Genomic DNA, 16271 nt, shown 5'->3' with positions numbered 1-16271 from the left:
ATATTCTTCCCCATATGAAAGAAAAATGAATTAAAAAGGAGTAATACAAGAAGAAAAGGAATAATCTTACTGCTAAAAATTAAGGCTATGCAGTAAGGTAAGCCATGTTTTCCATCATCATGAAACTATGATTTTTGAGAAGTATGTAATTCACAGAGTTAAATTAAGTAAAGAAATTTGAATGCATTTCAGGGGCTAATAGACATCAATTTCAGATTACTCAATTATTGTGTTGTTTTTGGTTTTTCTTCTTGGTGATTTTTGTTGGGAAGGGTAGAATGAAACAGCTCTTCTATTCATTAAGTTGTCAACAGGTGATGGTATCTATGAGAGCATGTTTGAGCAGAATCAAAATTGAGTTAGTTTATTATTATGCACAATACTTTTTCATCACTCCCTGTTTGCCTGGTCTAATGTTTATAATTTGCATATCAGCCACTCAAGTGAAATATGTGTTTAAAGCTAGAAACTTCATATGAACAGCAAAGAATTTTGATCTTGAGAACACACATATACATTCCAAATTCTGTTTGTCAGAATATCTACAGAATTGGATATTCCTTTTCTAAAGGCAATTCCCAATAAACATATTTATTATAAAAGACTCTCTGAAATTCTCTTAAACCCTCACCTATTCTCTTATCTCCACTTTGCAGAGAGGAAGAAGACACAAATGATTTAAGTTATTTTACTAAGATCACCTAGGAAGACTACAGCAAAAACAGCATCCCAGGTTTCTTCAGTCCGTGTGCCTTAGTCATAACACAGTCCTTCCTGTCATTTACTGCTTGATATCTGGGTAAAGGAAAACACACTTCTATCCAGATAGGAAGGAGCTAATCTATTACAACATTTCAGCAGACAGAGCATATATGGACAAAGACCAGACCTCCTCTAGACAACAATCCTGGTCAATAGCAATCAGATAAGCTCAAAAAGTAGGATCATTTCTGAGAAGCAGTGGTGCAGTCAGGTCAAAACAGCAGGCAAAGCAGTGACTGGCCTGTGACATCAGACTTCTTTCTTTATGCTAGTGAGGCATCAGTCTTGTCTTTTATAACTAGAAAAGTTGGTTTATGCCTTCATTCGTATACCCTTTGCTGATGCTAGGAAAGTCAAGGTGCTTAGATCAGCACCTCCAGCTTCTCAAAGTGCCTTTTGTTTGCTACCTTAACCAATGTAGCAGAAGGATCTTTTACTCTCCACATTAGTTCTGTCAGACCCACAGAAAGGAAGGTAATTGGGTTCTGGGGTAAGGGGTCAAAAAAGTTGCTTGTTTTGAGAGGATGATTGAGGGAGGTAGAGACTAGGGCTGATCAGGCAGCTATGGGGGAGAAGAAGGACTATGTAAATGATATGAAGTCCCAGAGAATGGATGTATGCTTGCTATGAGAAGATAGGGTTCCCAAAGAATGCCATAGGTTTTGAGGCTGTACAAAAACATCCCCCTGCCCAACCAACACATATTCCTCAAGCCAAGCCATATTTGCAGCTCTGTTTCCAGTACTTGAAGTTGCAAAGAAGCCTTCAGCAAGCTCCACTCATTAACTCCTCTTCTTCTTTAACCTCAGACTCCAGTGCTTTATGAAGCATAATTTAGACCTGGTACAATTAATACTCCAAAAACAAATTTCAGAGACTGTTCCCTTCCCCTCTCATTACACAGCAGCCCCTGGCAGCTGCACTGCAACAAGGACACATCCATACCAAGCTGACTCCAGAGACCAGCTTGAACTCTGAGACTAAGACTATGTGGTAAAAAGAGAATGAGTTAACAACCATTAGCTAAAAATAACTCTGTCACTCCCTTGAAACCAGAGTCAAGTCTTCCTGACAGTTTATTCCGGGTTTGACTAAGAATAGAGTTAATGTAGTTTACAGGATAAAACAATTACTGCTATAATTAGTCAGAAGTACAAGAAATAATTTAGGCAAATTTTGCTGGGATATGACTAGACCAAAACTTTTCCTCTGCACGAAACACTTTGCAGTCAGATCTACAGGGTTGGTTTTTATTACATGCTGAAGAGTCTTCAACTTCTTCTCTAACTCTCTGCAGGTATTTCTATCTTTCAAGACACTTTTGCAGCACCAACACTTTCCTGGAATGTGTTGTACAATTTTCTTTACTGACTTTAGCTATGTAACAGGAGCAGATGCACAAATGACACACACTACAAAAGCAGAATTAGCTTTTTTGTGCTTAGTTGCAGGAATTGCTTTGATTCCTCTTGTTACGAACACAGGCAAATGTTAGCTGAAATATGTATCTCCACATAAAGCAGATATCAATGCTGTGATATGTCACAGAACATAGGGACTGACATGCAGCATATGGAATGAATGATGGCTACCTTAAAATAACTGAAACTTTCTATTTTCTCTGAAAAAGGCACATCTACTTTGGCCCACTGAGAGAGTATTTATGTCAAAAGAAACCAAACAACTTCTGTTGGAAACCATATCTAAATCAATTGCTAGTGAACCATCACCAAAATTTGCCTGACAGTGAATGGGAGTTACTATGGCACCTGCTGAAATAATTCAGATGAGGCCTCATTTATTAAAACAGTAAATCTATACAGTAAATCTATACTATTAATCAAGCGTGATACTAAGTATTGATCTAATACTCCATTAGCTGGTACTCAGAGGCACTAATTAAGGGAGCTGCATAACACATCTCGTTTTCCTCTGAGTTGAACTATTAGAAAATGTAATCAGGAGTAAAGATGAAGGCTAGAGTAGAACTGCAGTTTACTAATTTAAGTGTATCTATATGACTGTTTCTGAATAGCCCAACAAAACAAAGTCAACAACCCTGAATGTGGCTGTTGAAATTTTGAAGCATTTTGAAGTACATTAATTTTGTCACCTACTTATTATCCAGACTCAGAATTTCACAAGGACCCTCAAATGCCTTGACTTCTCCTGGCATTACACTGAACAGGACTTGAAGTAATACAAACAAGTGTAACATTGAACCAATTAGACCACATATGTTGGAAGGCTTCAAATGCTACAAGAAATGAAATCTTAATCTCTGTGAAGAAAACAGCAGTGAAGATATTTTCAATTCCATAGTTTATTTTTTGCAATGCATGTATTTCCACCAGAAATTTCAAGAAAACATTCTTCCAATTTAGCAGAAAACATTTTTCCAATAATTCTGGATTTTATATGGCAGTGTATGAACTATAGTCTTAGTTACGAGTTAACTCTCAGTTTCCAGAAATAAGAACAGCTAATCATTATGTGGGTTGGTGCTGTCTCAGGTAGCTGAGTGGATAATTGTTTTTCTCCTCAGTGTCAAGATTCCACAGCCAGGAATTAATTTTTTAAGAAACAATAAAACAGGGGGTTCTAAAGACATGATTTTCCAGATTCAAAAGGCTATACTTGATTAAGCAAGACTTACTTTTAAAATTAATTTCTCTCTAAAAGTTGTTGAGAAAGTGATCTGGAGTCACCATTAGTTTACTTCAGTATTTTACTTCTGGAATCAATCTTGGAGTCAAATGCACCAGCTGCTAAAGATAAATTTGTGTCAAGGGAGATTTAGATTTATATATTGAAAAGTAGGTTGGTACTGCCTTTTCCCTTGCCCTCAGACATGGGTTTTATAGAGCCAGCAGAACTCACAGCTTGGAAAGAAACAAGCCACAAAGAATTGTTTAATAGCAGGAAAACAAGCCTCATAATTCATCATTTATCTCTTTGCACCAGGATCCTGGTTTTGGTCTGGTGTAGGAAATTCTGACAGAAAAGAACACTTATGAAGGCCATCTACAGCATGGAAGTCAGTTCACAGAAAATTTTGAAGGTACATTTTCTTCTTGTTGCTCATTTCTGATACAGCTCTCCATATTTGTGAAGCCTACAGGGGCAAGCTTCATTTGAAGAGCCTATAGCTCACTCTGTCCCTAATCTGTGCATGGAAATGGACAGCACTCCAACACAGTCATCCATCCTTGGAGCCTAAGAACAATTACCAACGACACCGCTTCATGCTTTCTCATTCAGTGCCCACAGAACTGGAAACAACAATAGCTATTTTAGATGACAGTAAAAGAGATATTCACAGTCACATCTGATTCAACACTGATTAACATTAAACATAAACCAGACCTATTTATTTCACATAACACTAGATCAAGTCAACCAGCTTATTGAGGGAAATCTTTTATGAAGATTTAGAGCCCATCAAGGAAGAACCAAGGGTGACACAACACTCCTAACATTAAGTGAGTAATTTATCTTATGTGGTTAAGTGGTTTTGAGAGGTCAGGTGCTTGTTTCTCTCCATTAACTGTCAGTGCACTACAAGGTGAGAATGTCAGATTTACAAGTCTACCTTTGGGATGCCTAAAGTAAATTGGGAGGCATACCACCTCACATAGTCACTAACTGGCCTCTTATCCTAAGGAAAGAGAAAGATGTGAGAAGTTGACAACATTATTCACACTCTTAGGAAACAGTGCAATCTTTGTTAATTATTGTGACACTGCTTATTGGAGCTACCTGATCTGCCCTCTGCTCTGTTTAAGCTTAGATGAGAACAGTTCTCTATGTCTTCTCGTAGCTTCTGGGCTTTCTCAGTCAATGTTTACTGGTACCATTTACTAGTGTCAATATATTTTTAAATTCTACTGAAACCTCATACACACCAAAAGATAAAGAATCTTCAAGAAGGGAAGAGGAAGTGTCAATGTGCTATTCTTGCTGAAGAACGCGGGACATGAATTGCCATAAGCTCTGTTTGGATACGTGCATGCACTACAGCCAAGAATTACGCTTAAAAATCTGAAAAAACAAACATGTTTCAACTTTCTTTTGTTGTTATTATTCCTCTCAACTCTCCTTGCTGAATGTTATATAAACCAAAGTACAGCAAGAATGAAGATGGAATATATTTCCATATACAATGGAAAAAAAATTAAATTAAAAGCTATAGAGTTTAAAATATTCCTTGGTAGTATCAATTCATTTACGTTGTTTATTTTCAAGAAATCACTATGCTGGACAGTAGAAGGATAATCATTTCAGAGGAATGAAATCAACGTTTAAAAAAATAAAATGTGCCATTCCAAAACACTTTATATGAGCACTTTCTTTCATTTTTCTCCAGCTCTAAATATTATTAAATTTTATCAAAGAGAAGAGCTGCACTTGTTCCACAAATGAAATCAATTAGCAGTATAATGACACAGAAATAATCATATTAGGACAGACAATATTATAACAGTGGAAAAATTGAGTCAAAACCTTTTGGTATTATCTGTATCAAGTTCAAGAGCACACTAGGAAGTACTTCGGAAGCTTCTAAGAAGGACAGACAGGGTATTTTGAGGAAATACAGTCTCCACGGTATGGTAAAAAAAACTGTTTACATTATAAGTCATTTATGAAAGGACCAGCATGAATTAAAGAAATTATGTTTTAATTTTTGCATTATTTTGGCATTAAGAATAATATCTAGAGAATAGAATTAAAGTATGTATTCCACAGTTCTTTTCCCTCTCTCAAAACACGCATGTTTATAGTTGTAAACAAGAAGATAACACACCATTGCAACTAGGAAGCAAAAGTGACTGAATTACTTTTGAAAACAGCCGGTCTTCTCAGAAATCAGATCTGAACTACCAAGTACTACTTCTATGTCTGGTCAATAAGGTTACTGACCTTCTCTCACATCACAGTCAGAGACAAGTGTACGCGTTTAATCTCCCCATCACGTAATGTCATACAGACAGGGAGAAATGCTCGCTGTGCGTCAGATACAACACTGAAGCAGCACAGCACCCATGAGGCACACGACATCCAACTATGGTACTGCTCCAAAATAAAGTGGGGCAACTTTCTGCGCTGCACCCTGCAGCCAAGGGAGGGAAAGCTAAGCAGCTTTTAGGCTGATGGTGGCATTTTGAACAGTGACTTTTTCAGAAAATTGAAAGACTCTGTGTTATTCTGATAGCCCTCAGAGCTTGTTTTAGGAACACTGCTGTGTCACATCAAAGCAGCAGACACGGCAGGAGAAGCTGCAACACATTGCAGCATCAGGGTTCAATTCCCACTGCCTGTTCCCCACAAGAGCTTTTCCAACTACTTTCTTATTTCAGGAAGTTCTGAGGCCAGCCCTCAACACACTGTTAAGGATCTCTTAATGGCTCCCTAGTCCTATTCATCATAAAGGAACGTAGCAAGTATTAGGCCAAATCCTGGCCTTTTTTTTTTTTTGTCTGGGAGAAGGAGAATGAAAATAAAAAATACCAAGCTTTTCCTAAAAACTTACCATATTGTCAGCCAGCCAATCATAATAACTTCAGCATCACTGAAATTGTTTGTTTGGGTTTTTTTTTTAATAGGAAGATGATAGATTAGTAACATAATAAAGATCAACAAGAAGTATACCCTACATGGCAAGTTTAGCCAGGTCCACATATCGTATTGCTACTCTTGAACTACAGACCATAAATCTACTGTTTGCTAACAGATCCTTCCTCCAAACAGACTGGCTTGTAAGGCACACAGTCAAGGTAAGACTATTGACAGGACTCTGGAAACAGGAGTCTACCTATATATATCTACTGGAAGAATATTTCCTCTTAAGTGATATCCATGTATGCACATGTGTCTAGACATACATTTAGAGGAACACTACTTTTTTCCACAGAGTATGAAGACCAAATGCAGCAGCAGTCTGCTACAGACCATCGTTAAAAAAAACAAAATCACGTTTTTATAATGTGAAATCTTGTGAAAGAATTCACAAGGCTCTAGTGTAGCTACCTCTGAAAAAAGGTGCCAACTCTAGTATTCCCAAGTATCCCAATAAAAGTACTTCAGAAAATTAGTGGGGATTGCATTAGTCATCTAATCTTTTGAGTGGTTTTTAGGTAGACAAAACTTGGCCAGACAGTTCTTTTCTCTATGAACAAAACATCCTAGAGCACTGGCTCAATACACACCCAGGAGAAAAACATTCACCCACAAAAACTGGCTTAAGAAACAGCATTTTTCAAGATCTAGAATTTCAGGGAAGTCTAGACACATCTGACTGCATTCAGTGTATGGAAAAAGAAGGTGACATACTGGCTCTGTGTAACTGCACACTACTTCTCTGAGGTGTCAAAATCAAATAAAATTGGAACAGATTATGACTTTACTCACCATCTGGTAGCTCTTCTAATAGTCTAGATATTACAGAATAATCTGCAATATTGTTCTAGTCAGAGAGTAGACAAATCATGATCTCCTGAAGTCTGACGTAATGACCTATTTCTAGCTTTTACTGTTACCAATGGGAAGATGTCACAAAGCAAGAATGAAGGGTAGTGCCAAAAGCAAATGGATACATCTCTCCCCATGATACCTCCTTCCCTACTACATCTCTGGACTGTTAAGTAAGGGCTAAACACTACTTTATGTCAGCAGCAGGAACAGTGGTAGGGCACACACCTACCACTTTACACACACCAGTAAAACACACTGTGTTTTACTGCAGTGATACTAGAACATCACTGAGCTGTGACACTGTGACTGAAGCCCAAACACCTCCAGTAACCATTTGTAGTAAAATGTTAAGACAGTGGTTTCAAGAATTCTTTTCATGCTACCTTTGACATGACAGTGCAAGTAAAATCACATTATTTGCAATTTTTGCAATTAAATCTGTAATTATGCAATCAAAACCCTATTCTAATGCTATGTTCCCAGGTATCTCAAAATCAAAAAGCTACAAATGTTCCACTATTTTCCTCTCATTTTACACTTTCACTATCAACATACTGGATTTTAAAACGGAGACCAACCAATTGCCTCCATTTTTAAAGAAGGCACTACCTAACCAGCACTGTATGTGTTAATTATTAACTCTCATCATAAAAAACCACAAAATGTTGCATAAATTCCAGAAATGCTCAATGGAACTGCTTTTCCATTATGTTTGAAAAGCGTATCAGAGGGAAAAAAAAGAGTCTCTTCTAGCAAATTATAAGAAAAGAAAGATACTGGAAAAATGATATAACAGCACAAGTTAGGGCAAAAGAATTACTGAAGCTTGAAGGTGTCTTCCATCTCAAATTAAATACAGCACAAGGATCAGTGGTAAAAGAAAGGAGAGGTGGGACAACTGGGAGAAACTGAAGAAAAAACCCTCAGTCATTAGAGAAAGAGGAAAGAGATTATTTATCTGCAAAGTGTTAAATTGAACTTGCTGCAAAATTGATCAAATCTCTTCAGACTCAGAAATACCCTACGGCAATTATTGATCAAGAGTAGTGAATGTGCTACAGACCATTTTTATGTGCTATACAAAAAAAAAAAAAAAAAAAAAGCAGGGGAGGGAAATTGAAGTGTGTTTAAAACACACTTAACTTTGAAACACACTCAACTGCTGAGTTAATGGTTGCATGAGTTATTGCAGCAATGTGTATGAGGATAGATGATCTTCAGGAAAACATACCTGGCTAGATTGAATGCATCATCAATCAAGCCTGCTCGATTACTGACAGAGATAACCTGTGAGGGGCAAGCACAAAAATTGAACCATTTAAGGTGATGAAATAGTGAAGGTTCATCTATGAAAGCAGATTTCAGGGATGAGAAGAGGATCTTACCTCATGGTTCCTTGTTAGCTGATTAATAAGCAGCCTCCAATTCCTAATATCATAATTAACTCTGAAGTAGCCAGTCTGGTTGATGTTCCCCAGCAACCAACTTGCCTCTTCCAAAGCAGGAATTCTGTGGTGTTCTGGAAACAAAGAAGAAGAAGGGAAGGGGTCTTGGTTTTAAATTTAAACATTCTAAAGGTGCATTTGTTACATTTTCTCCTTCTTTAAATATACATGAAGGCAGTAAAATTAATTCAAAGTCTAACAAAAATACTGTGTTTGATTAATAATTTCCTTCATCTGTTCTGATGTAGAGAGATGCCAACTGATTCCCCATGGGAATCCATGGGGACCTTTTTCCTACAGAGAACTTCAAGTGTGCTTTTTCTTTCCTGGCAAGTATTATGTTTATGAGAGGTACCCACTTTAAGTCTGGCACCCTTATTCCGGCCATGCTTAAACAGTTTTCTACAATTGTAACTCAAAGAACTCAATGAATGTGCTATAGACAGAAGAGTAAACCTGTGATTAAAAAAAGGATTGTTAAGTGTTTCTGCATGTATTTGATAACATTTTTTACACTGGATTTTAAATTAAAGTACTTCCAGTTGAACAGCTTCTATCTACTAAGCACTGAGAGCTTCCTCTTTAGAGCTAGAACAATTAACCCTATATCATCTAACCTCTTCTTCATCTTTCCCCTTGTTTTAAGTAATCACTCTACGGCTGAAAGTCTAAATTTATTACAGTTTGTGTGCAGTCAGGCACTCCACAACTATTTGCAGGAATAGGGATTTCAAAATTTCAACAACAGAAATGCCCTGAACTCACAACATGCACTTCTTTTTTATCACAGCACAAAGCATCAGGCTTCAACACCCCTGGAAGAAGTCTTCAAACTAGTAAACTATTTTGACAAAACTAACCATGAACAAGAACTCACTAAAAATTCAGAAACACTTTTTCCAGCCAATAAAATTAGCTTGTACACTGCTGAAGGAGTAGTCTTGTCATTCATTAAAAAAAAATACATAAAATTTGTTATAAATGTAATTCCATTAGACATTTTTTTAATGTGCTTGAACTCCCTGAAGGTAACAAGTGGGAAAAAAGTTAGCAGTATAGTCTTTACAATTCACTCATGTTATCTCGTACATGGGCTTACTAAAGAAATTGATTTGTTTTAGTCCTTCTTATAAAAAAGTAATTTCTGAGGAAATTATAGTTAACTAAGGCTACAGATAAAAGTTGCGCTTCTCCCTTGACTAACAGCAAGCCCACAAATAACTACTACTTTAAAGTGCAATAAGTACCAAGATCAGCAAGACCCGAATCTTAAAAACACATCATTATACATTTAAATTCATGGATCTGCATTATGCACATGGATTCAGATAAAAAACTGCAGGATTAAAACAGAGAGTCCTCTTTTCTCCTAGGTAGTTCTGAAACCATTAAAATCTCTGAAAAATACAATTATTAAAAATATTAAGCCCAGAATAATTCAGTTGTTGCCTGTTCAATTGTTATTTTTCTTTTATCTGTGGTAAAGCACCAAGCAGACATATTCTTTAGGATCCAATATATACTGCAGAAATAAGACTAAGATCTGTATTGAGCCCTACAACTCTGTGGACTTCCCAGGTGTTCATACTGTCAAAGCACCTAAGATGCTTTTGCACACACTCTGATTTGGAACAAGGCTGTAACACTTGTGTGTCCTTTCTTCCACAAAGGGGCTGTACAGATCAGTCCTAAGCAAACTCTCTTAGACTTGCTCCTCTGGTTAAATCCTTTTTTCGATGAGTCCAAGTCAGATCCAGCCTGTTGCTCCATGCTATTTAGAGAAGACTTGAATCCTGTTCCTTTGTAACCTTATACCACCTTAATGCAGTACAGCTTTCTGTCCATGCTCTTTGGTTGCAAACTAACCTTTAAATGCCACCAGTCCTGAAACAGCTGCTTGTAACTGGTTAATCTTTGCACCTCTACAATGCTACCTAAAAGCATACCAAATAGACTATAAGGACACATTAAACAGTATCTGGGTAAATAAATAGATTAAATGGAAATTTTCAAAATCATATATAATTGGAAAATACATACACCTTTTCTTCTTTGGGCATTTATATTAAATTTTCACCTCCAAAGTGAGGAAATTACTTATGCTTCAACAGAGTATTGAATGATACTTCCCAGTCAAATTATGACAAGTACAGAATAAGCTATTTGACATGTAACAGCTGTACAACACCCACAATATGTATCGCTATAAGGAGGACAGTATCTTTCCAAATCACGATGGCATTGTTGCTGTTTTGATCAGTTTAAATGCAACCAGAATCTCCTGCTATTATTTTCAATAAGGCCACTAATGTATTGACCTTCTCCTGAAATAAAGAACAGAAATCTTTCACACCTTCCCAACTTACATAAAGAGATGGCTATTTTACGGGACCGCCTGATATGTGTGCTTCATATAGTTCTATATAATTTAGTAGAATTTAATATTTGTGTCTGTCAGTTCTCATGCTTTCCTATAAAAGAAATTCTTTCTTTTGGTAATTATAGGCACTAAACATTTCAATACCTGGGTAATGTTTCCACTTACCACAAACACATTTATTAGTTTCCTGTTAAAAGTGTTATAGTTAGCAAAAAGGTAGTAACTTAGTGTTAAGCCCTAGATTAAACCATTCATAACTTTCTAAACAACAACAACATTTCATTTGGAATGAAATCCATCTTTGAAGGTTATAATTCACCTCTCAAAAGTCAATCTAAAATATATATCCTGTTGTATTTGAGATTAAAGGGAAATTTTTTAATCTTCTTTCATCAGAAAGTGTTTTTCCATGATCATGATTTGTCTGGATGCCTCAGAAAATAACACTGCTCTAAAACTTCTAGTTTTGCTGCATACATATAGGAAATATTTAGGAGGAAACGTTTAAATTTTATGATATTTGTTTTGAAGTAAAAAAATCAGTTAGCATCTCATTTTTCTCCCCAGTTTGTCTGCTCTCAAATGTGAGATAGTTCCTCCAGCTGGTGCAGGTGGCTTGAAGTTCTGAGCCCTCCAAACAATTTCAATTCCATCAAAAGCAGCATGTGAGGTGGGTGTGGGAGAAGGGCACCCTTCTGCAAGAGAGTTCCAGTACCATTTCAAGTCTTTAGACTCACAGTTGTTTTTTTAACTCTTTACTATATACAACCCCTAGCATACTAAGATACTGGTTTAAGCTAGTCGAATCCCTACTGGGGGAACTGACTCAATTTTGCTGCAAAAACAATTGCACAAGTGTAGAACAATTTCTTCACAACAACAGCAAGCAAAATTTTTCTGACAAAAATGTGTTCCATGAGGAATTTCACAATAATTTATACTGGCTTTACTAAATCCTGCAAATCTTCTTGCAAGAACTTTTCACACAGGGAGAAGGCAAACCAGAAGAAAAACTCTACCTATTTCACCTGCCATGTTGACATAGCTCCATGCTGAAAGAAAATATTTTGGTATAGAGATTAGCACAATAAATGGAGCACATCAGGAAATATGATCATGTTCCATCTCACAAAACTCTTTCTTCAAATTACCCTTCCATCCATTAATGTTCCTTTATGATGGAAGTGCTAATGACTAAGGTGATACACAATGTAAGTAGCAGTCTTCTGCTAGGATCTTCAACTCTTAGAACAAGGGGAATGATTCTGACACATTCTTTCAAAATTACACAAGATTACAAGTCCTGAATCCCTGGCCCTCACTACAGCTGGCTGAGGCTCAAAGCAGGACCTGTATATTGATATTTTTCCACAGTGCTTCCCTTCTTCCTGCTTTTGAAAGATAAAAGAGTGGAGTCTGGAAGCAACACAGATAAAGCTCAGCAGTTGAGTTTCAGAAAATAAAAGAATGGGTATTTTTCTAAAGCTGCAACTAATACTCTGCTCCCCAGCGGGCAGCCAGCAAACCCCAGCTCAGAAGCATCTGTCTTCTACAAAACACTTCCTGGAGGAGAATCTGACTGTTGAGTGGCTTAAAGTAGAGATTATCTAGTAGGAGGTGGCAAAGTAAATTGAGACTTGCTGTTGGAAGGGAATTGCCCTGTTGAACTTTCTTTCCCCCATCTCATGGTAATCCTGAGGAGATATTAGGAGCAATCTGAACAGCAGTCACTTTAACTGAGGTAGGAAGGTCTGTCAAAAGAGTATGTCCTTGGAACATAACCAGTTAATGAACAGGAGGTAGAGATGGAAAGGGCAGGGACTAAAGCTGTGTCAGCCAATTCAGCAGCACTTGCTGAGTTGCATGGAGATGTTTCCTACTTGGAGACTGAGCACCAGAAAAATGATTCCCAGGGCAAGTATGCCTTTTTCCAAAGCCCTGCTCAGCTACTGGAAATGGATGCTAGCTAAACCTCCTCACTTGAGGTTAAGGTCAGTTCTAGATTTGCAGAAACATGCACAGGTAAGCCTGTGCTTCCACATCTAGTACAACTTCATCAGAAATCACCAACACATTCCCACAAACACTGCTTAGTAGTCATAGGGATGGAATGGGTTCAAACCTGACCCACTATTGATTTTGGGCTGATCCCAAAACACTATGGATATAAGTTCACAGATAACTACAGCAACCACAAAAGAGGCAACTTATCTAGGAGAAACAGAAACAAGCCCTAGAATATGACAGAGCAGAAGTTTATAACACCAATGACTTCCACAGTGCCAGCAAAATTTATCATTCGGCAGACCTGCAAGACTGAGGCACAAAAAGCACTGCAGCCATCTTAGCATGATGTTTCTGACCTCAGCATGGATAGGAAGGTCTAGCACAGATGTTTCCTTTGTGACAAATTTACAGTCATTTGAAGCAGAACAGCCTCATCCTTGGCCATGGGGAGTGAACAGGGAAAGGTGGTGATGACCTTTGTGCAGCACTCTGAGAGCAAATGAGACAGCTCCATTTCACACACCAGGCAAACTGAACCCAGTAAAAAGACCATCATCTGATGGCTGGTATGTGAACTGATGAGTAGAAATATGGTTACATAAATGCTATGGTCCACTGGGTAAGGAGAAGAGAGACTGGCAGAAGCACTTGCAAAACGAAAAGCTTTCAAAACTATGACTACATACCTTCTGCAAATAGGTGAGAAGAGCTATATTAGATTTGAAACATCTTGGATTTTATGCACCTTGTCAAACAAGTTTCCAAGGCCTGGCACTGTCCTCCCTACAGTATTTCCTGCAAAGGACAATGAACTACAACTCAAAAAGACACTGCATAGCTGTAATTTCCAGTGTGTTCCTCCACTTCAGTGCTGTGAAGAATGGACAGATCTAGCACTGTTGCCAGCAGCTGTGGTGAGATGCAGTTACCTGAACTGATCCTGCTCAGCATATTGAACAATCAGTGATCTGCATGCTCACTATCTCTGGCATGTAGCCAGAGAGACAAGATGAGGACAGAGCAGCAACTCCATCATCCTAAATGTCACTCTCACAGAGCTGGAGAGGAGCCTCATATCCTTTGTTCATGAAAATACCAACTGGTATCCTACAACACCTTGATGAGGTCACAGACACAGCAGCTGACAGGATGCAAAAATCAAAAATTCTTTCTTTTGTCTTTCTAGATGTATGTGAAGGAAAAGCCTCTTACATCAGCAAATAACCATTCTTGGTGAGCTAGGGCAAGGCAGGGGGTTAACTCCTGATGGATACTGTTATTTCAAATACCACCAGGAAAAAAAAGGATCGTGTTTTGATGTATTTCTATATGTAGCTGAAATTGGGGGTGTGATCAGTAATAATGACTATGTTGGGTTTACATGGCCAGGTTTGGTAGCAGAGGGGAGGCTAGAGAAATGGCTTCTGTGAGAAGCTGCCAGAAGCTTTCCCCATGTCCAGCAGAGCCAATACCAGCTGGGTCCAAGACAGATATGCTGCTGGCCAAGGCTGGGCCAACCAGAATTGGTAGTAATGCCTCTGTGACAACATATTTAAGAAGAAGAAGAACAAAAGAAGTTACTACTCAGACGTAATTGTGGCCAGAGAAGAGCATGGTGAGAACATGTGAGAGGAACAACCCTGCAGACACCAAGGTCAGTACAGAAGGAGGGGTGGGAGGTGCTCCAGACACCGGAGCTGGGATTCCTCTGCAGACCCTGGTGCAGACCATGGTGAGGCAGCTGCACCCCTGCAGCCCATGGAGATCCACATGGATGCAGAGATCCACCTGTAGCCTGTGGAGGAGACCCACACCAGAGCAGGTGGATGCCTGAGAGGAGGCTGTGACTTTGGGGGAGGGACCCCGTGTTAGAGCTGGGGAAAGACTCCTCTCCCTGAGCAGCGGGAGAAATAATGTGTGATGAACTGGCCACAACCCCCAAACCCCCATTCCCTACTCCTTGCACAGCTGTGGGAGAGGAGGCAGAGCTAGGAAACAGGGAGGGGTGGGGAGAGGGGGAGGCATTTAAAGGTCTGTTTTTACTTCTCATTATCCTGCTCCCATTTTGAGTCTGCTTTGCTGAGACAGTACTTGTTGAGGGATCTCTAACTCAGACCTTATCAAGATCCATGAACACTTTGTTATATTCTCTCTCCCACGTCCAGTTTCAGAGGGGAGTGATAAGAATGAGTTTGGTGGGTGCCTGGTGTCCATGCATATCTGCATTCAACTACACATACCTGAAGAACAATGCGACCACTTCTAATCTTCCAAATATCCTCTGCAGCAGTTTGTTTCACCTCCAGCTTGCAGACTTTTTCCAAGACTACCCACTAGGACAATACTGAAACTGTCCTCTCTACAACAGAAAGTCTTCAAGATTCTTCCAGTCCACAAGATTCAAACCTGGAAATTGTCCTTTGGAATCTCAGAACTCCTCCCTTATCCCCATGAAACAAACATACCAGCTGCAGAAAAACTCCCAGGAATATCACAAAATCATGTATACCAGCCTCAATACATAACAGCATGTACAATCAGTCATACATGGAGTATACATTCAGGCATGTTCTCACTGACATTTCTATGTTGCGGAATTCTACATCTGAGCTGTACCACAATAAGTAGAAGCAAGAGGACATTCTTGCTGTAGTCATAAGTTTACAGTCTTATTTTCAATGAGGCACAGCAAGTGAATGAGTGAGTGAAAGTAATGAGGAAGAACAAGGATAATGATAATAGATCACAGTGTCATTGATTTGCTACACAGGAGACTGATGACTCGGAAAGGTTCCTCTTTAATTTCTATATAGTAGCCAGCCCAAAATAATTGCTCACACTGGCCATCATTAATTTGTTGATTTCTTGAAGGCATTCCAACAGAAGCAGTAGATCTTAAAAGAGTGGGTAGCAGTTTTATGGACTTGTTCCTCCACAGCACTCTGCAAGTAAAAGGCGATGAGGAAGCATCTATGTAGGTAATAGTAATACACTGAACTTTGAAGGAGGGAGTGAAGGGAGGGAAGCATGCATGTGCAACCTAATGAGATGGGATGATCAACTCGCTCTGAAGTAAGTGGGAACCTTTATCATAAGCTCAATGAGAGTTCAATCAAGCCCTAAAGGACAAAAGTAGAACAGGTCATTAAGACAGATTCTGAAAGTGCAAAGAGGTCTTGAAGTATTCTGGAAATGTTAATGTTAAA

General features: G+C 38.5%; 1 protein-coding gene across 2 annotated transcripts in view; it reads right to left on the bottom strand.

Moving 5' to 3' along the window:
* The window catches only part of TRHDE (thyrotropin releasing hormone degrading enzyme), a 202038-nt gene that overhangs the window by 31180 nt on the left and 154587 nt on the right, over positions 1–16271 (bottom strand). For both annotated transcript variants that reach the window (XM_068190227.1, XM_068190228.1), the window contains 2 exons: positions 8619–8752; positions 8465–8520 (listed from right to left, as the gene is read on the bottom strand). In XM_068190227.1, coding sequence (XP_068046328.1) covers positions 8465–8520; positions 8619–8752 — 190 coding nt within the window. The remainder of the gene's footprint in view (positions 1–8464; positions 8521–8618; positions 8753–16271) is intronic.

Source organism: Anomalospiza imberbis, chromosome 5 (assembly GCF_031753505.1).
Source record: "Anomalospiza imberbis isolate Cuckoo-Finch-1a 21T00152 chromosome 5, ASM3175350v1, whole genome shotgun sequence".
NCBI classification, from domain to species: domain Eukaryota; kingdom Metazoa; phylum Chordata; class Aves; order Passeriformes; family Viduidae; genus Anomalospiza; species Anomalospiza imberbis.
This window is presented reverse-complemented; position numbering and strand designations above follow the sequence as displayed.